The 26,248-nt window shown below is 40.9% G+C and overlaps 1 protein-coding gene across 1 annotated transcript in view; it reads left to right on the forward strand.

The window, feature by feature from the left end:
* DNAJC7 (DnaJ heat shock protein family (Hsp40) member C7) overlaps window positions 1–26,248 on the forward strand; it is a 45,026-nt gene that overhangs the window by 5,477 nt on the left and 13,301 nt on the right. The window contains exons 2-8 of the mRNA XM_020811701.3: window positions 11,498–11,586; window positions 12,726–12,850; window positions 12,943–13,056; window positions 15,106–15,180; window positions 18,860–18,978; window positions 19,560–19,713; window positions 21,982–22,146. Coding sequence (XP_020667360.3) covers window positions 11,498–11,586; window positions 12,726–12,850; window positions 12,943–13,056; window positions 15,106–15,180; window positions 18,860–18,978; window positions 19,560–19,713; window positions 21,982–22,146 — 841 coding nt within the window. The remainder of the gene's footprint in view (window positions 1–11,497; window positions 11,587–12,725; window positions 12,851–12,942; window positions 13,057–15,105; window positions 15,181–18,859; window positions 18,979–19,559; window positions 19,714–21,981; window positions 22,147–26,248) is intronic.

Consider the following 26,248-nt stretch of genomic DNA (forward strand, 5'->3'; position numbering starts at 1 on the left):
AATTGGATAATCGTACATTTAGTCTGGAAGAGTTGTCTAGAGACATGTATGTGAAAATGACACATCTTTCTGAAACTCACTGTGACACAAATAGAAGGTCTCAGCAATGACAGAAGAAAATTAGAATCTACCCACAGATAGCTGCAGCCTACTGCTTATATAACCGGACAGATTTCAGGTTCTTTTAATTATCCATGTCTTTCATCTATATCTTAGGGAAATCTATTTGCAGAAAAGTACTAGTATCTTCGTATTATTGCCAATGGATCGTTCTACCAGAGAAACAGCAAGCGTTGACAAATATAATCTAACAATTACTTTTCTTAAAGCATTTTTACTCTTTTCTTCAGCTTAAAACATTCGCAGATCAGCCTTTATTTTATTTCTGATAGCTCACCAACAAATCCAGTGGATTCTTGCAAAGGTAGTAATGGACAGGATGTTGCTACATTTTGTTGTATTCCATTAAGGAAAAAAAAACAAGCTCTGTTTAGGAGGGAAATGTAAATTTGGGCTTAAGGGGAAATGATTGGCATAGGTTGCTAAGATTTTGTCTTCCTATGCCATTGTTTGGGTGAAGGGCAAGTAATTTCACACAGAAATTAACAGACGTAACCCAGTGCACAGGAATAATCAAGCTTTTTCATGTCCTCGTGGTTCCAAGACAGATAATTTCAGATGATTCTGGCAAGTGACTCAAATAAGGTTTTACAGCAAATTGTTCCAGGGTTATTAATCATCTGTGCCTGTAGAAAGTTCCTTCCAGGCTCTCATTTGGCTTCTGCTTAATGAAGCCAGTCCCAATCCATCTAGGCATTCCAAAAGGCATTTCACCTGCTATAGGAAATGCATGTTTGCCCCTTCCCTATCTTCAAAGTAGCCTTATGAGCCGTGTGTGTGAATGAATGAATGAATGAAAACATGTGATAAGCACAACCTAAGAGGCAGAAGCAACTGAGGATTCCAACTAAAGCAGCCTTCTTACTTGTTTGTCAGTCATCTTTAATGGTGCCAAATTTTGGAAATCGAAAAGCGTATTTGTTGAGATTTGTTTCTTGTGTAACCTTTATTGGATCATACCACTTTGTGTGTTCAAAGTCTCACCTGATTTTGGCAGCTAAGTAGAGTTAAACCTGTGGGTACTTTGATGATAGACCACCAAGGAATACTGAGGACCTCCAGATAAGGCTAGGAAATAATCTCCACCCAAACCGTGTAGGCCCACTCCCTTTGTTATTCTAGAGTCCCTGTGGTCTGACTCGGTGTCAGGCAGCCTCACATGTTCTTGAAACAATGTTTTACAGTCTCGTGTTTTTCAGAATGCTAAAGCAATATGTCTGTGATATTTTAGTGCCTCTTTATTTAAAATGACCATTAGGTACATAAAATAGGGTGATTTTTTCCCTAGCTGTTGTACAGTATTAATTTATTCATTGGCATCTGCTAATTAACAAACAGCTTTGAAGCGTTCTTGATAGAGGAAAGCCAATGTTATGTTTATTTTGAGTGTCTTATTTGAGGAGTTTCTTCTGCCAGAAGAGAACTCTGTCCCCACAATCAGTAATAGCGCCTGAGTATTTGCAGTCGTCTGGTTTCCAGGAAAATGAAATCAAAGCCTTCTGAATACCTAGTGAAGCAATGCAGTGTATGCTGCAGGCCGGGACATTTGATGAGCAGTTTTGATCTGGTCACAGTGTCCTTACAGGCAAAGCTGTAGTCTTCGCTTTCCCCTCTTTAGTAGCGGCACTTCTGCAGTACAGTATTTAAGTACATGAGATCTGTAGAATCAATTAAGTAAAATGACTGTGATTGTTGATTGTTGTAGGTTTTTTGGGTTGTTTGGCCATGTTCTGGAGATTTTTCTTCCTAATGTTTTGTCAGTCTCTGTGGCCGGCATCTTTAGAGGACTCTTCATCCTCTGAAGATGCCGGCCAGAGAGGCTGGCAAAACGTTAGGAAGAAAAACCTCCAGAACACGGCCAAACAGCATGAAAAACCTGCAGCAACCATCTGATCCCGGCCCTGAAAGCCTTGGAGAATACATTAACTGTGATTGTATTGGCCTTCTCTATACAGGTACTTCTTCTATACTCAGTTGGGTCCCAGTTCTGCATGATGAGCACTAGGGGGCACTGGTGTATAGATAAATGCTTATCCACATCCTGCAATAACTTGCTTTGTGTCCCATTTGGCCTGCCTCATACAGATCACAACTGAAGGAGACACAAAGACTTTCTTTGGACAACCCTTTCCTACAAATCCAATCCTCTACACTTAACTTCCTTCCTTACAAGAATTCAAACTTTATCACCACTACCACATGGAGTGCTGCCCAGCTCATGGAGCACTCTGGTAGCCTTGTTCCCATAGTACAGTGGTCCCCAACCTTAGGCCTCCAGATGTTCTTGGACTGCAGCTCCCAGAAGCCTCCACCACCACCTCTGCTGACCAGGATTTCTGGGAGCTGAAGTCCAAGAACATCTGGAGGCCCAAGGTTGGGTACCACTGCCATAGTAGATGTGAAGCATAGGAGAGACTGCTGAGCCAAGGCATCAAAAGTAAAGAGATGAAAAATCAAAATGAATTGGCAGTGTTAGGGCCATACTATGTATTTGTCGTCGTTTAGTCGTGTCCGACTCTTCGTGCCCCCATGGACCAGGGCACGCCAGGCCCTCCTATCTTCCACTGCCTCCCGTAGTTGTGTCAAATTCATGTTGGTTGCTTTGCAGACACTGTCCAGCCATATTATTAGAAACTGCCATCTGTTATAGTTACAGAGATGTGATTTAGGCAAACTTTCATGACTGAGCTGTCATACTTGCAAACAGGGCTGGTGCTTCCCTCCAGATGACCAATCACAAAAAAGCAGTTGTGTTTGCATAAATTGGCCCTTAATCTGCAGGCGTGGAACAGAGTGGATTCACTGATTCTGTGAACTAGTGCTTCAGAGTTGATTTTAACTTGTTTGGTCAAATGGTCAAGTATAATAGTCCTTAGGCCTTCTACTCTCCAGGAAGCTTTCCTGCATCAGTTTTTTTGGAGCAGCTGTCTTGTGCTTCTGTTACAGAATTACAGGAAACTTGGGCTTACTTGAACTGAAAGTGTGACCTATAACATACCCAGTCTTCTGTGGTTGTACATTGTAGGGAAAGATTAGTAGGAGTGCAGAAGCTGCCATTCACAGGAACATATCACCTATTATTGATCTTTTTATCAAACATGGAACATACAGTATTTATTTATTTATTTATTTATTTATTTATTTATTTTATTTATATCCCGCCTATCTGGTCGTGTGAGGACCACTCTAGGCGGTTAACAACATAAGAATAAAACAATAAAATACATATAACCATATTACATAACAAAAAAAAAATTATTAAGCAAGATAGGAGAGCTATAGGGTAGGGAAAAATCGTCAGGAATTATCTGTTGGGAAGGCCTGCCTAAACATCCAAGTTTTTAATTGTTTCTTAAAAATACCCAGCGAGGGAGCCGCGCGAATCTCAGGGGGTAAGTCGTTCCAGAGACGAGGAGCCACCGCCGAGAAGGCCCGATTTCTAGTCTTTTCCTTCCGGGCCTCCCTCGGCGTTAGGCTCCTCAGTCTCACCTCCTGGCTCGCACGAGTGACACGGGTAGATCTTGGGTAGATCTTAGTTATAAAACCATACATCTGAGGTACCTACCTAGCCCCTGGCCTGAGCTTGTTTTGCAGAGTAAATTGCAGAAATCTGTTAGTTTTATAAATTGCCCCAAGAGCACACTGGAATATACTTTGGATACATATATGATTTAGTCTGCTCTACTATTCATGTGTGGTGTATGTAGCAGATAGAGTGACAGACTAGGACTTTGGAGAACAAGGTTCAAAGCCTGCTTGGCCATGGCAACTTAGTGGAGGAATAGAACTGGTAAAACCACTCTTTAAATATCTCACTTACTTTGGAATCCCTATTAGGGTCACTATAAGTCAGTTCCGACTTGACAGCATGGAACACACCACTATTCATGGTGAAGGGCAAGTAGTGATTTATTCCCGGCCACTGGAAATTACCATATCTGTTGTCCGTGACTTTTGAGGAGCTTGTTCTGTCATCTGGATCCCTAAGAAAGAGTACTGTATATGTTCCTTGGAGGTCTTCAGACTCGCCATTAACTAGGAGTCTTTAGTCAAGTCTTACAAATAATCTGAACTGTTAACTGTGACTCCGCCTAGAGTGGTCTTATAGACCAGATGGGCGGGGTACAAATCAAATCAATAAATGACAATAATGTGTCAGTGGAAATGGTCACTGCACCCATCTGTTTCCTTATTTACCATATCTATATGCTTTTTGCTGATGCATTTTCCAGATTCACTACAACTGTTGGGGGGGGTGGAGTTAGAAACCTGATTTAAACAAATAAACAAACAATCCATAAAGCAAGGTTAACTCAAAGCCTTCGATGGAAGGAAAACCCAAAAACAAGCCCAGGTTCCTTGCCCTCATGGCTGCAGTGAAATCTAGTGTTTTCTGATCTGTGTTGGAAAGAAACAAATTCTATTTGCAAGCTGCGTGGAGGGAACAGTTGGCACGATGGGTAACATTTCTATAAATTTTGCATTCACTTGTCAGGCCTTCACCCCTGAAATGACCTACTGGCTTTTCTACATTTGTCTTGCTGAAGTGGTTGAGTTTCACTTTGGATTACTGCTTAACTCATGCCAGCCTTGCAATTTGTGACATTCAAGAGGTACACACCTCAGTGTCTTCCCTAACACAGCTGTACTGTGCCCAGAAGCTTAGTAGGAGGATCCTTTTTTAGATCCTTATCATAGCTTTGTTCCCCACCCCCAGGGTTCACCACAGAGGGACACCAGCTCCTTCCCTAACAAAGAGACCCATTCAGAGAGCTCGATTGTATTTTTAGCCAAGCCAGATTCTTTCTCCAGCTTCAAAAGTAGCAAGTGGGGAATGCAGCCTACATCAGCACAGGCCTTGCAGAATGACCTCATTCAGGCTGTGGCATCTGTTCGGAGCAGAAACAATCATTCATGATATCAGGAGATCAGAATTTTTTCCCTTGTTGTGGCATTCAGAGCCCTTAGTAAACAAGTGTAGGGCTCATTTTATAGAAAAGCATCTCTTCTCTGTGCGCTCACCACAGGGATGAGATACTGTAGACCTCAGTGGCTGCAGTTTTGCTGTTCTGGCCATCCCTGTGGGACTGAGCATCCTTCAGCAGGACTTGAATAAAGTTTGGGAGGCCTTAGCTGGCTACTGCTCTCTTCAGGAACTTGCCATGGCATGCACCTTCCACTGTGGTTAGTTTTGAACTGGTTAGACCTAAACGGAGGTTTTTGGATTACAAATCCAAGTCTCATCAGTATAATAGGAAGCCACGATTTCCCATTATTTCTGATATTGTGGACTTTCACTTTCCCAGACCTGCCCACAATTAAAATAAAATGAAAAAGGGTTGTGAAAAGAACAGTTTTGGTTCATCAAAATTGTGTTAGTTTCTGTTTTCAACTGCCCTAAGACTTTTGGATTGCATGCACCACTCCCTTTTTCATTCATTAAACCATATATAAGTACGGGTCGAATCTTGGCCATTGTTCATTTTCTGAACCAAACTTGATTGGCTACAGCAAATTAGCTACACAAGTCTTAGCAATGAGTGCCTTTTGAAGCTGAAATGTTCTTTGTCATTTGTGCGATTCACACTGATGTGAGAATCGCAGAAATGACAAATGACATCTGCCCAGACAGCCTCAAAATCCTCAGAGCCTAAAACGCTGTTAGCCCCACCCTCACACATAGTGCATACTCCTCCACCCAACAGTTTCGGTTCCATTTTGACTACCACTGGAGCAGCACCTCAGCAGTTGTCCAGAGCATGATCTACCATAATTTCTGAAAATAGTTGCAACATTTAAAAAATAAAATGCCTCTCTCAGAGGGACACCCCAAGTGCCACTACTGCTTAGGAAAGTGACATTGAACACAGTCATGCCAAATTTGTAAAGAGTTCACCAGGGTCACCATAAGGAATGGATGGTCAAGGTTTAAACTATACCTTTGGGAAAGGTCACTTGAGGCAGTTGACACAATCTCAAAGGAAACTAGAATCCTAGTTACAATCTGCAGGACTCTGAGTTGTTATTCAGGGCATCTATCCAGACCAATGTGACATTGAACATACAGGAAGAATTGGTTCCATAGGCATCGAGACATCAACAGACACTATCCATTTCTAAACCAATGCCATCAATATCAAAGAAGAGAAAAAGACCCATTTAAGACTAACCATAGACAAAACTGTCAAAAGTCAAAACTAAATAAGGAAAACAATTGTCATCTGTGGTGGCATGTCCTCCAACTCCACAGTTGTCAGTCTCACAAACCAGTTTGCCTGGGATTGGTTATTAAAAGAGTAACCTAGGCCTGATCCTTTTTTCGACAAACCAACTTCTAGTACTTCCTACATTTTTTTTCTGTCTCCGTCTATAGAATTAGAAACATTAGATGTCTGCAGAGCCTTTGATTTCTACAGGTCAAGGACAACAACTTTCTATGAAAGTAATAAATCATTTGTCTGTTAACAAGGCAAACAGTAGGGCATTTATGTATGTGCACAAACCACCACTGGTTTGGCATTTGGGCACAGTTTACCGTATTTTACCGCATATACGACCCTCCAATATACAAAACGCCCCCCCTAATTTTGACCGTTGATGGAGGCAGAGAAGCAGTTAATGGGCAACTGCTCCTCCATCTCCTGCTGCGGCTGTCTCCGCTGCCCGCCCGATTACCTCCTCCAGTGCGACTGCCGGGGCTCACGTCACTGCCTTGTCCCCTGCCCTAAGGAGATCGTGGGAGGAGGTGATCCGGCGGTGGTAGCAGGAAGAGGTGCCTGAGCGCACGCGAGAGCTTGTTTGCCTCTGCCTCCTCCTGCCTCCACCACCAAAGGGGACAAGGCAGCAACGTGAGCTGAGCCCATCAGTCCCAGTGGAGGTGGTGATCGGGCAGGCGGGGAAGGCAGCAGCAAGAGGCGCCCGAGCACATGTGAATGCTCCTTCGCCTCCGCCTCCTGCTGCTGCCGCCTCGGGGCCACTAGAGGGGACAAGCCGGGAGCTCTGGAAGAGGCACCCGAGCGCGCGCATGACTGCTTCCTTCTGTGTATAAAACCACACTCAATTTTTCCTCTAATTATTCTAGGAAAAAGTGTCATTTTATACACAGAAAAATACGGTATTTCCTCCGGGCACTGCCTCCAAGTGGGTGTCTACTGGAGGGGGCAGGACACCAAACCACGGATCAGCTGGGAACCAAACACACTGAACCAGCAGTTCATGCCCATCTCTCATATCCAGGTAGCTGGTAAATGTTACCACCTTGTCTAACCAATTGACAAGAGAACATTTGTGCAATTATTTACAGAAACCTTTTGCTAGAGCACTTGCTTCCTCTACTGTTCTTGAAAGGGGTACAGGTGATAGACGTTTGTAAAGCAGCCACATGGTCTCAGCCCATGATGTCTGTTAAACATTATAGGCTACAGAGCAAAACTTGATGGGTTGTTTGGTTGAGCAGTAATTTCATAGGTGCCGGAATGACATCCCACCAGCCAATGGTGGACATAGGAACTGAGAGATAGCTGTTGGGAGAAGGAGCATGCACAACGTGTTGGGGGGGGGGCTAACATGTTAAAAACAGGTTTTTAGGTACTGGAAGATTCTGAGGATGTTTGCACAGACACAGAATAGCTCATTAGTGTGAATACATAGATGACCACTTAGAACTACAGCCGCAGGTAAGTGACCTCTCTTGGGTTCTGTTGTGTTTGCATGCAAAACAAGTGCCCTGTTCTGGTGATAGTTGTGTGGAGGAGAGAGTGCAGAAAGGTCGCTACTGTTAGGGACAGAGTGAGGTTAAAACCATGTTAACTCATCCCAGCACAACCCTCTATTGTTCTGTTTTTGTCTCTTTAGAGCTTTTTATCCCTGACATAGCTAGTATTGTCTCCTCCAAAATGCCTTTTGCTTGGCTCTTGCTGGAGTAGTGAAGAGGTGGGGATCTGCCGAAGAAATCCAGCTTAGTAGAGACATCATCTTGGAGATATAAGGTGGCTTCTCTCTCCTCCTTTTAGTCAGCTTACTCAACACGCATTGTTCAGCAGAGTCCTTAGGCATGAAATACATCATTTAGGTCAAGATTTTGGATACCCTCCATCTGCCAAAGTAGAATTACTGAATTCTCATTTTGAAGCAATACGATAATACTGTACCCTCCAAATTTTTGGATGTGTGGTATAGTCTCTAGAGTGCAAACAATGCATTATCTTCAGTGACTCAGCAGGGTGCAAATTTCTGTTGACAGCCGTGCATATTAAAAAGAAACACGGCAAACTTTAAAATTCTCACTGAAGGAAAAGGATATTGGTGTTCTGTACATTCTCCCTTTTTTAAAAAAAAATCTGATACATTTATTATTAGTTTTAATACTTTGAAACTATTTATATTAAATATTCCTTTCAAAAACTATTTTTCATAGACAGTCTGAAATAAATGAAATATATTTAAGCACACAGTTTCATAATTTCTGGAAAATGAATTCAAAGGCACTAGCTAATAGTTGAAGCCAGATTTTCTGTGTAAAAGAATGAATAGAGGCAAATGAAAAAGAAAAAAACACACACTAACCTGAGAGGTTGACCTCTTTAAAACTTACTGTATTTGTAAACAGTACACCAGGTTTACAAATTAAGTGCAGATTGTATGAACTTAAGTCAAATGTTCCTTTATTATCTTTGGAACCAAATCATATGATAGATATGTCATATGTCAATAAAAGCAAAGCCTTCCTGATTTTGGCACCCAGGCTGTGGAATGCTCTTCCGGTGGAAGTATGATTCTCTTTCACACTGCAGTTGTTTCTGAAATATTACAAACCTTTTTATTTACCCAGACATTTTAGTTAGTTCATTACTTCTGGTTTACTGTCATCTGCTGTTTTTATATGATAATATGATTGGATATTTTTCTTACACTAGTCTGTCAGAGGATATGGATATTTATCCTTCTCTAGCAGTCAGTCCCTGGCAGTTTTAGCTTCCAGGAAATCTTGGGGGGGTTCATACTGTATTCATTTGCTCAGGAACAGCTCATGTGAAATTCAGTACTGTACATTGTTACTTTTGAGTAGTTGTTTGTAGGCTCACATTGTATCACAGACTCCCAGTAGTCTTGTGTGTAACTTTTTTCCATGCTTAAAGTGTGAGTTAAATAGAAATCCTTGACGTTAGAGTTCTCCTACTCTACAAATTCTGTAGTGCACCTGTTAGTAGGTATAATGATATCAATCTGAAAATTAACAACAGCAAAAATCATTTAGATGTTTGATTTCAAACTGGCCTTTTTCCCTTATAATCTAAATTATGTTGATCTTAAAGTAATCCTTCCTTTCTCCAGTGGCTTTCATCTGACCTCTGTTGATTGCCTCTTTTTATTTTACATCTTAAAAGCTGGGGCAGCTATTAATACAGTTTCTTTCAGAGCACCTTGGTAGGCCCAGAATAAAACTTGGCAACATTTCAGTTCCACTTAGTGATTAGCTAACCAAATTTTGGTTATACAGTATGGTATTTTCTGTTTCTTATACATTTGCCACCTGTTGTGTGTTTTTTTAAACTGGGAAAAGTGGTTATCTTAGAGAAATTTATATTTTCAAACTTTAAAGTATACAAGCACCAACAATAGAAGCTTGCTTTTGTACTTTATAAATAGAAACAAACATTTATCTGCTTTGGGAAAGTCCTTTGCAGATATTTTCCCTCCTTGCATTTTTTCCCCTGACTTTCTAGTTCATATTTCAGCAGAAGTGGGCTCTGTAACTAAGATATCATTGCCAAGATTAGTTACTTTGAGCTTTCTTGCTTTTTATCTGTGCCTGCCTTTTTCCTCCAAGTTAAAGATAAAAGGTCTGCGGCCTTAAGGGATTAATTGGTTAACCAAGTCACTCAAATACATTTTGGTTTATCAAAAAAAAAAGTCTACTGTTGAATAGGGAAGCAGATGTCTAATGTAAATCTGTTTAGTATAAGTGGTTATGAAAACCGAGAGTGGCAGACACCCGTGTAAAGGCATTCTTCCTTTTGCGCATTGATGGCAATGGCTCGTTTGAGAAAGGGCATGATGGAGTATGTCCATGTATTATGTAAACACACAGCATGGCACTGTTGTCAGAATAATTTAATTTGTATGCAGACATATATACACCATCCTGATTAAAAATTACATTAATAGGCTGATTACATTTGAGTGATGGCCTAAGAGCAGCCACTCAAAGTCGATCCATTCTTATGACATGCCTGTGTTAGATCACTTAGGAAGAATCCACCTGGATCAAGGTATTTATCCTAATTGTGAAGCCCTTTTCTGAGTGCTTAACTATGTTCTGTGGGAATGTTCTTATATAAAATTCTTAAATGGTTTCAGTACAGCCCTAACATAAACTAGTTTAAGCTGAGTTAGGGTATGGCTACATTAGCAACAGGGAGTGGATCACTTTATAATGGTGAGGCTTGATTAGATTGTTCCTTCCTTCCACGTGGGAATGGTTCCTGGAGCCCCTGTGGTTGTGATCTAGTTAACCACATGTTAGCATTTTAGAGTGTTCTGTTTAGGCCCATTTGGCCACCATGTGCCCCTCTCATTCCCTGCCTCCTGCCCTCTTTTACAACAGCTGCCAGCAAGTTGGGAAACAGCCTGCTTCTGGTGGCTTGCAGTGTGTGTGTGGAGGCATTAATGTTGGATTTTTATGCAGACAAAGAGGGGGATATGCCATGTTTCACCCCCACATTTCTCATTTTCTCCCTTTTTAAGATTAATTTTTGCTAAGTGACATAGTTAAGTGATGCAGCACAATAATGGGAAGGTATTTTTAAAAAATTAAAAATTAAATCAAAAATGCCATTTTTTTCTGCTTCAAAATAAGTTGGAGGGTGCCATCCGCAGTCACTGTCAGACCATACTCATCTCTGCACATCACCACTGATATGTAGGAAAAACAATCACACATACCACATGGGTGTGATCTAGGACTGATCCTAATCATTCCAGATAAACAATAGGCTCCAACCTTGGACCAATATGGGACAGATTAGCCTCCATTAGGGACAGGTTGGAACACTCTGACAAGAATGTTATGCAGTTGACTTTTTTAGAGCAATTCCAGCAGGGGGTTACAGAGCAGGATAAACTCTAGTGTTGGCATCCTCTTAGTCTCTGAAGTAAGGCACAAGCTGCATAACCCCTTAACATTATTCACATAGTAGGTACGCCTCATTAGGAGTTACTATACATGTAACAGTCCTTCCATACCTGTGGATGGGTCCTCCTGTTTCTAATGTTTCCGTGAGCACAGTGATTTGGTGGCATTACACTTTATCCTGTTGTTTTCTCTTTGCTGCTCAGCGTTCTGGGCCTTAAGGTGTGATATCTTGTTTCTTTCCAGGGAAGCGGAGACCTACAAGGAGCAAGGAAATGCCTTGTATGCCAAGAAAGACTACAATGAAGCGTACAACTACTATACAAAAGCCATAGGTGAGGATTAAAGGGAAGAGGGTTTGGAGGAGGTTGCTTTCCTTGGTTGTTCACCTTATTCATCTGAGAAGTGGCAGCGTAAAGACCCTGGTTTCTCTCTGTGAAAAACACTACCTGCTCCCTTGGTCTGTAGTGCATTGCTTCCTGTTCATGGTAGGCAGTCCATATTCAGCAAGAGGTTTTCACAGTTAGATGCAGTATCCTAAGTGTAGAGATGTGGGTCATATCAAAGCTCCAGTTGTTTTGTGACTCTGACCTCAAGGACCAGGGCCTTCATATGGAGGTACAGTAGGACCCCACTATGCACAGGGGATCGGTTCCAACCCCACCCACCGCATGCTGGAAAACATGGGTTATAGCAAACACTATTATAATAATGAATGCTATACATAATATGGTCTCTGACTCCCTCTCGTGGCCAGTTCGGGTAATTTCATTGTTTAAAATACATATTTTGGGGACCTTTCTTTTAGTATTTTTAATATTTTCAGACAGTGAATCAGTGGATACTGATCCTGCAGATAAGGGAGTCCTGCTGTATTCTTCATTGAGATATGTGTGTTTGCAAGCAACGTGTTAAATATTAGAATGTCATATGTGCAAAAGTGTAAAACCTCAGTATTCTGAACATTGCAGTCTTACAGAATATTAAAATAAAAATATATAGCCTTCATAGTTATAGAGAGTAACACGAAAACATTGCAAGACCTATTTGGATGAGCAAGAGCTAATCTTTCTTGAAGTGAGTGTTGACAGTATCATCATTTGGTCTGCAGATCTTCCTATAGATTCTGTTAATGGGGGCCTTTTCACTGTCCTGTTTCTCTGCACCTTATTCTACATTCTTTATCTTCCCATTTGGAATTTGATTCAATTGCTAAGGGATAGGAATAGTGTATGTTATCAAACTCATTTTATAAATCATTTTGATTTATTAATGATCATAAATCATGTTAGGTTTGGAAACTTCTAGGAAAGTTTCAACAACAAAAAAACCTTGTTGGGTGATGTATGCTGTCCAGTTTTTGCTTCTGTCTTTGAGATCTTCAAAAATTTCAGAATTAAAGAGTTAGAGCCGAGTACATTGGGGACATGTACTGTTTTGTTTCTGTGCTAATTATTCTCTTACCCTGTTTTAGATACATGTCCTAGCAATGCCAGTTACTATGGGAACCGAGCTGCCACGCTCATGATGCTGGGAAGATTCCGGGAGGCTCTCGGGGATGCCCAGCAGTCTGTCAGGATGGATGATAGCTTTGTGAGGGTATGTGATCCAATTTTTGCAACTCCCCTGGTGCTCTTCCACATGTGCGGTGTATGCCATCAAATCTTTTTCTGTTTCCAATGTCTTTTCAGGGACATCTGCGGGAGGGAAAGTGCCACCTATCTCTGGGGAATGCCATGGCTGCCAGCCGCTGCTTTCAACGAGTTCTAGAACTGGATCATAAAAACACACAGGCTCAGCAAGAGGTGAGGCTTTGGAAGTTGTCTTGCCTGCTGGAAGAACTACCCAAGATGTTAGTACTAGTGCAGTGGAATCAGTAGCCTCTAGTAGAATTCTAAAAGGTGCTAGCCTAATAATCAGTTTGTACATTATCCTATGTTTAATTGTATATTTATTGTCCATTATCTTTAATTATATTTAAGTTATCGTAAGCTACCATGAGCCCTTTTATGGTAGTAAAGCAGCATAAAAATGAGATAAATAAATCATCATATTTGTTTAAAGATATTCTTAGCTGCCTTTTACTAAATGTGAAGTTTACTTTCAGACTCCAGTTGAAGTCTCTCTAAGTTTTTCATTACCGGTTGTGCAGTGACATAATTTTGCACACAAGACAGTTACACATAATACCATTTCCCCTTGCTTCTGCTGTTTCAAGCAAGGATATTGAAGCTGAGCCACAGAAACCCTTTGCCTGGTAAAGAGGCAACTTCTGATTTCTCTTCAAGAACCTTACTGTTTTTCCTAAAACAAACTAGAAGTAACACCTTCACTTGCAATCTGATTGGACACCTTTCAAAATAATGGGTTTCTGAACCAGTCAAGAAATGACTGAGGGCAAGTGAACACTCTTGATTCCTTACTCTGAGCACAGGATTAAAAGGGGCTACAAGATTATGTGGTCCTTCAGGCTCTGCTTTATCCTTGCCCATCAGCCTTATCCATGGCATCCCAGTATTTGACCTTAACAACAATTAAATTAGCATTAGCCACTCTTTTTGTTAATCAGAATGTTGAAGCCATGGTTTGAAGTCTGGTTTTTATAAACAATGAATTAAGATTACTACCAACACAAGACTTGATCACAGGGCAAAATTTGTTTAAGGAGATGAAGAGCTAGTGATCCTTTACTTATCCTGTAACCACGTTATAAGGTTGGTAAAATTTCCTATATACTTGTCCCAGGACTCGTCTGAGCTTCACACAGCCCTGGGTTCTGTTTCCTATGGGGGAAAATCACTTTGCGATGATCGGTACCCTGTTTCGCTTACCGATCATTGCATAGCGATGATTTTTCCCCAGCTGATCGGCGGTTCCAAAATGGCCACTGGGTAAAACAGGGACGGATTCCTTGCTTACCGGGCAGCGAAAACGGCCGCTGTATGGAGGATTTTTGCTTAAAAGGTAAGTTTTAAGCCCATAGGAACGCATTGAAGGGGTTTCAATGCATTCCTATAGGCTTTTTAATTTCGCATAGTGACGAAATTGCTTTGCAGCAATTTTTGCTGCACGGATTATCGTCACTGTGCGCGGCACCACTGTATAAATATTGCTTCTTTGTACTAGATTAGACATGGGCATTTCATATTCATTACTCTGGTCCAATCCCGCCCCGCCCCCCGGAACCTGTCAGGTCACTTAACAGGTTCCACGTAGCGCTCAGCATTGTTGTCATCGTCACACACAGAAGGAGACTGGCAAGCCCTTCCCCACCTCCCCACACAGCCAAGCAATCATTGGCTGCATGGGGAGACTCTCCATCCCGCCTCCACACCAAAGTGGTCGGCTGAGTGGGGAGGCAGGGAAGGGCCAGCTGGGCTCCTTCCGGGATTGACACAATGATGACAACGACAGAGCACAGTGCTGCACAGAGCCCAGTAAGTGGCCCAGCTGATTCTGGGGAAGGGGACTGGTCCACTGTGGCACCTGTGGTGCCACTGTTCATATTTGTTTATCCAGGGAAATGAGTACGAAGTGCCAGTGTGTAGTTCAAGTGCATCATCTGAAAGTGTAAATGCCAGAAACTTGTTTCGTAAGTAAATACTTAGATTTTAGAAACCTGAATTAAAGATGATACTCTGTTCATCTGGTGTTAGATGTTATACATCAAGTATCTCTGTGAGGAAGACAAAAGGTGATGGAAAATCAGTCTTGAATGTTGCTTTTGGATAGGTAGGGAGAAATGGTGCTTAAACAAAATATAAATCTTCTAATGTTTACTGAGGAGGCAGGAGGGACTGTTCATGTGCAATTAAACTGATGTGGTAGACCCTGACAGAACTCTTCTCTTCCAGCTGAACAATGCCAGAACTGTCCTACAGTATGAGAAAATTGCTGAAGTTGATTTTGAAAAACGGGATTTTCGAAAGGTAAAGAGAATGTTGCCTTGCACTGGGCTAAACTAATTCTTTTCAAACTTTCTAGAAATTTCTTTCTACTTTTATCAAAGAAAAACTGCATTCTCAAAACAGATCCCTTATGTCAACTTATACAGGGCACCATCTGAACCTCTCTTGTTGCCCTTTGTCAACAGAGAATGGACACGCCCACCTCTTTCTCATGACATTTCCATACAGGAAAGTGGTGGGGTAAGTGACAGGGAGCTTGTCTGTCACCAAAGGTTACTATCATTGAGGAACATCCAGTCATTTCCATAGAAACCCCAGTTTGAATGTCACTGACCTTAAATTATTATAGGTTAGAGCTATGTAGCATATAATCACTTAACTTTCTAAAAGCCATCAGATTTTTCTGCTGTGAATAATAGTGTTAAGGCAGTATTTATCTAGAGGCTACCTCAATTTCGCCCTCCTACCACTACCTAATTACCCCCTTGTAAAAGCGTAATATTTAATCGTTGATTTTGTTATGTAGAGTGATGTAGTGGAAGCCCAAGCATTTATCCACCTCACCAGGTGTCTTTCCCTCAGAATGAATTCTGTAGCTTTGGCTCCTAAAAAGAAGTGAAAGTTTTTGTTCTGCCTCTGCTTGGGTAACAAATCTGCTGTGTAGGCTCTTGGTGTGTCCCCATATGCCCTGAAGCATGGTCAGTGTATGTCTTAGGGCAGAATAAACTTTGCCACACAACATCAGTATTGAGGCTTCTCTCCATCCTGGTGAATTCCTGCTTCACAGCCTTCTAATTGCAAGGAGCAGCTGGCTTGCCAAGGACAATCTGAAGTTTGTCTTAAGGAAGAACCCTGCCTTGTCTGAGATTTGAGTAAGCTCTCCCCAGGCTTCTCCATCCCTTGGGCAATGTCAAGTGTGCTCTTTGTTTTTTGGCAGAGAAGAAACCCCTTCCCATGGCCTCCATCATCTGGAGTGTCTTGGTGCTTCCCGCAGCACCCAGTGGTGATGTCACGTATGGCCAGGGTGGGGGAAGGGAGAGTTGAGAACCCAGCTGAAGCACAGTCCACACAATGCCTCCGTTCTTGTGCAGCTGTCTCTCGCCCAGGGCAGCAAAAGAGCTCGTGAAATCACTCCTTGAGGCCTGGTGCTGCAGTTAGCCACTTGCCATGGCTGCCACTCTCCCCCCCCCCAGACACACACATACCCTAATTGCTGGCGTATAAGACTACTTTTTTGCCCTGAAAAACATGCCTCCAAGTGGGGGGGGTCGTCTTATACGCCGGGTGCACTTCAGTTGGGATAGACATAGCTGTATATATATATACAAACTCTATAATTTGAGTGGAAATGTTGGGGTCGTCTTATACGCCGGCAAATATGGTAATTTAGTCTTAGTACTCTTGGTCTCTTGAGTTTTTAAGCCACTCACTTGGCAATAGAAAATGGGTAAATTCCATATTTGGGGGAAAGCATTTTTCTGTTACCTCAGAACACATGCAGAAGAGGCACAGGGCTATACTAGACATGACAGCAGATCTATATTTTCCAAATTAGATCAGTCCCATTCACATAGAAAGTGAGGCACAGAGGGTCCTATTTAAGAGCAGAAACAGTAGTATTAACAGCACTCTCTCTCTCTCTCTCTCTCTCTCTCTCTCTCTCTCTCTCTCTCTTTTTCATCTTGATCAGTCTCAGTCTGTAGGAAACGTTTTGTTTTTAGACTGCCCCCAATGCTTGAAGAATGCGTTTGAACCAGGGTTTATTCCATCAGGGAACTTTTTTTTAATTATAGGCTCATGTCCTTATCTTCCTCTGTGTTTAGCAACATAAATTAGCCACCTAGCTTCTTTGGAAAGATGCTGCATCACCCTACTTTTTCTCATGCACCTAACACTCCTACATAAATCGTGCTCCATGTGTGGCTCACAGCATACAGTCTTTCCACAATCAAGTGGCCCAAATCACCATCTGCACAGAGTACTCTCCTTGCATTTATTTTTAGTGGAAACGCTGTTCAGGCTTTCAGTTTCAGAGAGCCTCCTCTGCCTGTCAGACACATGAAATGCTCCTAACAGCAATTTAGAGTTGTGTCGTTGGCCTACAGAACTAGGTACAGAGTTCTGTAGTTTGCAGGGAACACTGCAAATCAAATGAAGTGCCATGATCCTGGGACTCATCCTGTATTCATGCCCTGGCAGTGTGGAGTTATTAGTCCATTTTGGGTTGAGATCTCAAACTGGAACTTCAGTCATATTGCAGTTCTTTTTGCCAGAGATACGGATCCTATTTCTGCTACAGTGGCTTCTGTCTTAGGAACAAATAAGGTGTTTATGTAACATTTTAATTTTTGTATATAGCAGAGAAGAGCCAAAGGCACAATGCTGGATAGTGAATCTCCAGTCTCCCTTTAAATCACTAAGAACATAAGAAGGGCCGTTTGGGATCAAATCAAAGGTCCATTGGGTTCTCTATCCTGTACCCCACAGTAGTCAGCCAAGTGGCCCTGGAAAGTGTGCAAGTAAAGCATGAAAGTGATAGTCCTCCCTTTGGTCTTGCTCCTAAACAACTAGTATTCAGTCACCTCCTGCCTCTGAACATAAAGCAGAGATATAAAACACACACACACACACACACACACACACACACACACACACACACACACACACACACACACACACACACACACACACACACACACACACACACACACACACACACACACACACACACACACACACACACACACACACACACACACACACACACACACACACACACACACACACACACACACACTAGTCAGGATGGGAGCTTCTCTCATAAACCATTCGTCAAAAGGAGAGAGTAAGTGAGCCACAGCCTTGAGGCTAGGATTCAGTTACTTTGCTGTTCCCTAGCCTTTCCAGTACAGGAAGCAAAGTCAGCCAAACACAGGACTCTGATTTGAGACACCAGCTGAATTCCCAAGTTGGGATTTGGCCAACTTGTTGGAAACCACTGGTTGGCTCTGCTTTGCTTTGCTTCTTCCTCTTTTTTTGTGCAGGGAAGTGGAAGGAAGAGGAAATCTGCCCCAACCATCTGGAAGATTGCTGTTCCACACAGGGCCTTAGCAGGCTTCACTCACTGGGCTTCCTTTAGATGGGGAAAGCCTAGGGTGAAGCTGCCTTCTAGTCACTTTGGTTATGGACATGAGGATGTCAGGAAGTGTGGCCCCATTCCCTTTCAATTCATTGTAAAAAGGCCAGGAGGACAGATTCCTCAGAGCTTTTCCATCCACGATAGAGAGGCTTCCATTTAGTTATTATTATTGTTAGCTTTTGATATTTGTGTAGAGATGTACAGTACAACTGTGGTATCCATGGTGGATCAGTTCCAAGCCCCCCACACGCACAGATGCCAGAAAACATGGATATAGAAACCCTCTCTATAGCATAGTCTCTGGTTCTCTCTAGTGGCCAGTTCTGGTGATACAGCTTGGAAACATGTATTTCGGGAGGGGGCATCATTTAATGTTTTCAGGCAGTGGGTAAGTGAAACCTTGGGTACTCAAGAGTAAACACGGGTGCAGTGGTCCTACTGTTTTTTCTTCTGTTGGTTCAGTCACTGTTCCTTGCTCTCACAGCGGCATGGTGCGGACTGCGGCAGCACCCAACCTCTGTGCTTCCCATGCTTACTGGCTGTTTCCTCCTTCTGCCTCAGGTTGTCTTTTGCATGGATCGTGCTCTGGAATTTGCCCCCGCTTGCCACCGGTTCAAAATCCTCAAAGCTGAATGCTTAGCATTGCTGGGCCGCTATCCTGAAGCACAGTCAGTTGCCAGGTAGGAGTGATGAAGGCTGAGAAACAGTTTTGATGGGAAAGGCCTCTATGTTGTGTAGAACAGTTTGGTTAGCAAATGGAGAAATAAACAGATTTGGTGCTTTTCTGCCAATAAAATATCACTGCTTGGGTTGTTAATGTTTGCTTTTTGGAATGTGTTTTATTCAATAGGATTTTTTTTTTACCATTAATTGCTTCAAGCATTAATTTCACTAGGAAAATGAAATACTGAATTTAATAATAAAGTGACCGGTTCTGTTCTTGAGAGCTTGCCAATTTTGGCTTCTCAGGTTTGTGTATTTTTTCCTTTCTGCCATACAATGAAAGTTCCTCTGCCATTCTCTGTAATTTTATGGGGATTCTGTAGCATTGATTATCTGAGGTGTATTAATATAGAAGAAGCTGTGAATATTTGAGCTCCTCCTAACCTACAGAATGGTTTTAAAATAGTCAGGCATATCTTCTATTATGGGCTTCTTGCCTCTCGGGAACGGCGTTTGCCCCTCTCTTCAAAATTAGGGGTATGACCAGCTTTCCCCACAGTTCTATAACTTCTGCATTGCTTCTTCTCTCTGCCTTCAGTGACATCTTGAGAATAGATTCTACAAATGCTGACGCTCTTTATGTCCGAGGGCTTTGCCTTTACTACGAGGACTGTATTGAGAAGGCTGTGCAGTTCTTCGTCCAGGCGCTCAAAATGGCTCCTGACCACGACAAGGCCTGTCTTGCCTGCCGTGTAAGTATGACAGGAAGCAGCCATGTGGCTGTGTATGTGTGTAAAATGTTTGACAGCCTTGTGATCAGTAAAAGGGGTAATAAGTGAGTCGTAGTAATTAAATTGGAGGGGAGGGGGCCATGGAAGCAAGGGGCCATGTTTAAGGGTAAATGTTTTCTTTCCTTCTAGAGAGGAAATAATTGTGTTTCTGAGGCATCCAGGGAGGGGACTTGACTGCCCTAATCAAGGCTGTATGTATTGCATGGCAAAAGTAACATTCTGCAGCTAGACAATTTCTGTTCTGTATTAAGAAAATCAGAATTGTGCAACTTGTCAACATTTTGCAAATTGGGCACATTTCCATAATGTTGCTTATTTTGCATATTTTTCTGCAGCATTCACTATATTTCATAATTCTGTGTTTGGAAATCATGAGCCAGGAGGTTGGGGAAGCTCCAGACATTGGGAATTTTATTCAGTCATCTCTCTAGCTTCTAACAATTCAGGAGAAGTCGCCCATTTACTTCCAGGCATCTGCAGAACCATAAGGACTGCAAGGTTTAATACAAAACAAAGGAGAAGAAAAAAATCTGAGATTTTCTGTGAAGCATATTAAATGAAAAACAAAACAAAAATGCAGACCAAAACAAGAACACACTTAATTAAACGTTGTGGCATCTTAAAGAAAAAAAATATTATACTGTATTTTAATGTGAATTTTCAAGAGTGGACATTAATGAGTCTTTAAGGTGCCATAACATTTTGCTGGTTGTGGTTGGTGTTTGTTTTTAGTCTATGCTTACACAGAATAGCAGGGCTATTTTTTGGAAAAATGCAAGTTCATATGGCATTCCTATGTACAACAGGTCAGTGACTATTCAGTTCATATTATTTTATTTTCTGCTGGCATGATAACAACATAATGTTTGCTGTGTTTGGTTTTTATTGTTAGGGTTTCTGTGCTTAACCAATTCATAGATTAGATTGATGTATTTTAAAACATTTTGTTTTTTAAAAGGTTTATCAGTCAACAGATTTAACAAGCACTTATTATGCCAGTAGATACAACTGTTTTGTTTTTTGGAGACAATCTGGTAAAATATCCCACATATCAAAACATAATTTGACATAAATTAATTGGTAACTGAATTGGCACACTGATGGATTTAATAAACTCAGATTTCTGTTGCTAGACAAACTAAACACAAATGAAAGAGAACATGTACTCTGTGGGTATACTGATACATTTCTGGAAAAGTCATTATGTGTAAATGATTACGGACCTGATAGAGAAACTGAGGTGTTTTGTGTGGAGGATGAGGGAGTAGTGAAAGAAATGTAGAAAGAAGGTACAGTTCATTGAAAGTGCTGTGTTGTTTCGTTTGTGCTACCTGATGAAACTGTATCCATCCCCAAAATAATGAAAGTTCTTGTTTAGTCTTACGTTTGTACTGTTTTTTAAAAAAGAACTTGCAAAATAAATAGTGCTGTGAATGTTCTTCTCTTCAGATGACAATAAAAGCACACACATATACGCCGTCCAGTTATTTATTTATTGAGCTTATATGCCGCCCATTTAGGCTATGTCTAAATGGGCGGCATATAAGCTCAATAAATAAATAAATATACTCAAAAGTGGAAGTGGATAAGGTATGCCCATTTGGCAGTCTCAGATTCATTCCCAGAAATATTTTCAGGGAGAAGGGATTTACCATCGTGGTGGCAGGCTTTCCTTTTCTTTCTCTTCCCTTCCTTCCCCCCCCCCTTCTTTTAAAAATGCTGAAAAGCTGCTCTTGGCTTCAGAGGTAAAAGAATAGAAATCTGGCCACTGTCACCATCCTCCTTCTCTGGGGGACTTGTTGAAATGATTGCAGCCATATTAAGCATTATTCCAAGTGAAAATCTACAAAATAAGTACTGTATGGTGGAAGCAGCCACAGCTCTGCCTCTGTTGCCACATTGCTGCACCTACTGGTGGATCAGGTGGCTCTTGAACTGTAAAAAGGACAGAGAAGCAAAGAGATCCTGTCACCACTGCGGTAGGTTCCAACCTCAGGAATAACATGGACTGCTTTCTGTTGCCCATCTGCAGAGCCTTTTGCTCTGTGTTGCGGCCTTACTCTCCGAATCCCTTCCTTTAAATAGGACAAATGTAGGAATGGAACAAAATAGGCTCTGTCTAGATCTGATACTCAGATCTGCATAGGTTAACTAACTAAAGATCTCTTGAATTCATTTTGTCTACATCTTAAATTTCTAAAGTGTCCTGCTGCCCACCTTTTCTTTCAGAACGCCAAAGCATTGAAAGCAAAGAAGGACGACGGCAACAAGGCCTTCAAGGAAGGGAATTACAAGCTAGCTTTTGAACTTTATACAGAAGCCCTGGCAATAGACCCAAATAACAGGAAAACGAATGCCAAACTCTACTGCAACCGTGGAACAGTTAACTCAAAGGTAATAGTACTTAAAGGTGGGATTGGGCTTTTTCCTTTGTATCAGAGAATTCTTTAAAGATCTCTGTCCTTCACAAATTAGATATGGAGTAAAATGACAGTGTGTAAGAGAGAACGGACTTCTGATTCTGTGTCTCAGGACACCTGTCTCACTTTTTTGAAGGACATGAAGACCTTACTAGAAGGGGTCCTCTCAGTTGAAGATCTAGAATGTCTCTGTAAGCCAGCAAAGAATGGTTGAGGTGGGTGGTCTGCCAAGACTTGCAGGCCTCAGATTATAAGCTCTTCAGCAAAAAGCGAGGCTGAAATTTTGAGAAATGAGATTTAACAAAGCTGGAGAACTGTTGTACCATTAAGGGGGAAATGAGATGCTAGCATTAACAAATCAACTAAGAAAATACCTGCTGCCATTGTTCACTGAGAAAGCTATGTGCCTTGGTCCTCAAGAATCTTAGAAAACCTTTCTTCCCACTAAACTGAATATGTATATGTGATATGAAGCTAGGTCCTTCATCTCTTGCAGCCTAAAGCTTCATTTGAAAACTCTCCATTATGTTTTCATGAAATCCTGTGAAATGTTTCTTTTATGTAACATTTTACATTTTTAACATTGCACTTTTAATTTTTGTGTGTGTGTGTGTGTGTGTGTGTGTGTGTGTGTGTGTGTGTGTGTGTGTGTGTGTGTGTGTGTGTGTGTGTGTGTTTTACTTTACTTACTTACACTTGCTTGCTTGCTTGCTTATCCCATCCAACTAGTGGCAAGCCACTACTCTGGGCAGCTAACAAGACTAAATGAAATAACAGAATATAATATAATAATAAAACACCAATGGAAATACAAATACAATTGAGTTAAAACATTACAAAGCCTCAGTGCTAGCTTAAAAAACAAAGCTTGCAGTGGAAATTAAAATCCAAGAAAGATCAGCATAAGGTATCTGAGAGCTCATCCTCTTTGTATTTGCTAAAGAATGAAGCAACCAAACCGGCTCAAGATATCCTTTGAGTAGCTGTATGCTACTCAAAAATTATTTGAATTTGGCAACAAAGCATGTAAGTTATTAGAAAAATTATATTCAGGAAAAAATTAAGTTCTCACTTTGCAGCCCTTAAGAGATCCCCACAGTGTAAGGCTTTTATAAGATTCAGGATCAGTGAAACTGAAAAAAGTTGGCACAAAATTTAGTCCTCCTCTGCCCCTGATGAAGCATGTTGGTGATTTCCTATGCCAAATTAATTTGGGGGGAAAAATGATGAAGTACCTAATTTACCCCATGCCCCTGAGTGAATTGCAAGATTTTATAATAGTATATCAAACCTAATGAATTCTTAGAAACAGGTAGCTTCAATGGATGATTTTATAAAACTCTTGAAAATAATTGCTCACTTCTTCTCTCATTATTCAAATCTGAGAAGTGAACGTACTTTTTGTAATGTAACCCAGATAATTCTTATTAGTAAATCAAGCAAAGATCTATGTGATCAAAGTTCATACAGTCCAGTCTCTTTACTGAACCAAGATACAATTTTTTAATATATATATAATTTTAAAAGTAAACACAAAAATTGGAAACTAACCAAAATACTAATCAACAAATACCACAAGCGTAAAAAACAACTTAGTGTTTACACATACAATCCAATGTGCTCCCCTCCCAATGGGCCATCAAAGTTGCTCTGTTTTCCTTGCCTTCATGGAGATCCGTTCCCTTCCAAAATGGCTCTTGTGGAGGTGCATAACTCATCCCCTTTGTTAATACAGAAATCAGTAAATTATCCTCACATAACTCTAAACATATTCTCATTTGTCTTTCCTTCCTTTTAATATTGCATGTTAACTTACCATTGATATCTATAATCTGTACTTATACCATTAGTTTAATTGGAGATCACACACTTTCCAATTCTTTGCTATTATTCATTTACTCACTGTTACTAAAATTTGTAATCAGTTCCTTCATTTTCTAATTGCTTACTCAATTATTGATAAAAGTGCTATTTTAGGACATATTTTTAAAGTTAACTTTAATACTTCATTTATTTGTTTTAAAAACCAACTTTCAAAATTTCAATATATACTCATGCTCCCACATATGAAAGTAGGTACCCGCTTCCTAACAACATTCCAACATAAATTTTAATATTTGTTATCCACACAATTCAGTTTCACTGGTGTTAAATACCATTTCCAAACCAATTTATTTTTTAAAAATTCTTTTATCCTTACAGACATACATTATAAAATTATTTCATTCCATGTATTCTTGCACCTCCCAATACTTACTTCTCCTTCCAAATCTACTTCCCATAGTGTTTTCAAAATATCTTGTTTGTCCTTTGCTTCTGTTAATATCCTATAAATGTTACTTCTCATCCTTTCCATTCTTTCACTCTCATGGGTATACAAAGACTTCTGCCAGAGGTGGGTTTTCATCATGGTGAGACTGGTTGGGTTTCGGGAAAGCTTCTGAAACTGATCGGGACCCCTCGGTTTCGAGGCCCCCAATGTAGGGAGCAAAAGGATGGTCCATTACGAAAAACAGTGTCTGAAGCATCAGAGGCGACAGAAAGGGGAGAGAAGTTGGCAGAAGTTGCTTTTTCCCCCTGAAGTCTTTTCTGAGTGCATGGACTGAGGAGGAATCCATGTTGGGCAAAGATCTGGGAGCACCCCTTGCAGAGAGTGGAGGAGTACAGAAGGATTTTGGAAAATATCCTGACCAGGACTCTAAGTAAGTCAAGATGTGTGTTTTATATAAAGAAACCTTTATGGACCTAAAATAATGATACAGAAGAAAGTTGGGCTTAACGAGTTAGTGGAAGTGGATTAGATCCTGCAATTCTTCAAGCCTTGGTAGAAGCTAGCCTCCCCACTCCATCCCCCCGCTTTGATCTGGAAAAGGAGAAGAAAGAGAAGGAAAAAGAGGGAGGAGGGGAGAAAGTTATTTGGTGAATGAACTGTTTTAATCAAAGACAAAGATTTGCTCCCACAAGATAGTCTAATCATAAACTGTCTAATTACAATGCTGATAGAGGAAACTCGAATCAGAAAATAGAACTTTGGAACTTAAGAAGAGTCTTAGATTCTGTAACATTACTGGATTGGAGACACCTTAGTTTCCTTTGGCACCATGGTGGAGGCGACAGTGGCTCCTGTAGCCCGACCTCCTGTAGCCTGGAGCAGCTTTGATTGGAGGACCTACCTTTAATTCCTAAGGCTAGAGAGAAATATTGAACTGCAAATGTTACGTGCCTCAAGGCACTGTCTGTTATTTTAAACACATTGTTTTGACTGGTGGCTGCAAGAACATTTTAACAGAGAGAAGTGCTAATCTGTGGATGGGCTATGTAAACGTTGTTTGAATGAAAAGTAAGGCAGCAGTGACACTAGCTGGGAAAGACCCAAACAGCAGCTTTTAAAAAAGGACGGTGGCTGTGAAGGGAGGAAAAGAAAGGAAACTCAAGAGGCTCACCTGCACAAGAACAAAGTCTGAAATTATTGGGGCAAGAGACGTTTAAGGATTGACAACAGAGCATTCAAAATATGTTATCATCAGTATAACAGCAGATACAAGGAGGAATGGCTCAGCTATCTGAACAAATCAAAGATTTAGGGTTGCAAATGACTGATATTAAACACCAAATTATAGAAAATAAAAAAGGCTAAAATACAAAATTCCTAAAAAAAAAAAATTGTGATTATGAATGCAGAGCTGGTAGTGATACAATATGAAAGAAAACAAGATGAAATTGTCCTGCTAAAGTTACAAATGGAGTCAACCTCATAGAATCCAGAATCTTCCAGAATAAAAAGGTGAAGACACAGTCCAATTGGTAACTAACTTTTAGCCCCACTTATGGATATGTGACCAGAAGAGGTACAGCAAAATATAGATACAGCACAAATAATTAATACAGCATACATCAGGACTAATAAACTCCCCAGAGAAATTCATGTTAAATTCATGAGAATGGTATTTCGAGAAAAGGTTCTAAGAAACATTCAAGATAATATTCCGTGGCAAATAAGACAGAAAAGGAGACAGTACACAGAGTTGATATCTTTCCTGAGAACAAACTCCATTACATATAAGTGGTTGATACTT

The sequence above is a fragment of the Pogona vitticeps genome, chromosome 6 (assembly GCF_051106095.1).
Source record: "Pogona vitticeps strain Pit_001003342236 chromosome 6, PviZW2.1, whole genome shotgun sequence".
Classification (NCBI taxonomy): domain Eukaryota; kingdom Metazoa; phylum Chordata; class Lepidosauria; order Squamata; family Agamidae; genus Pogona; species Pogona vitticeps.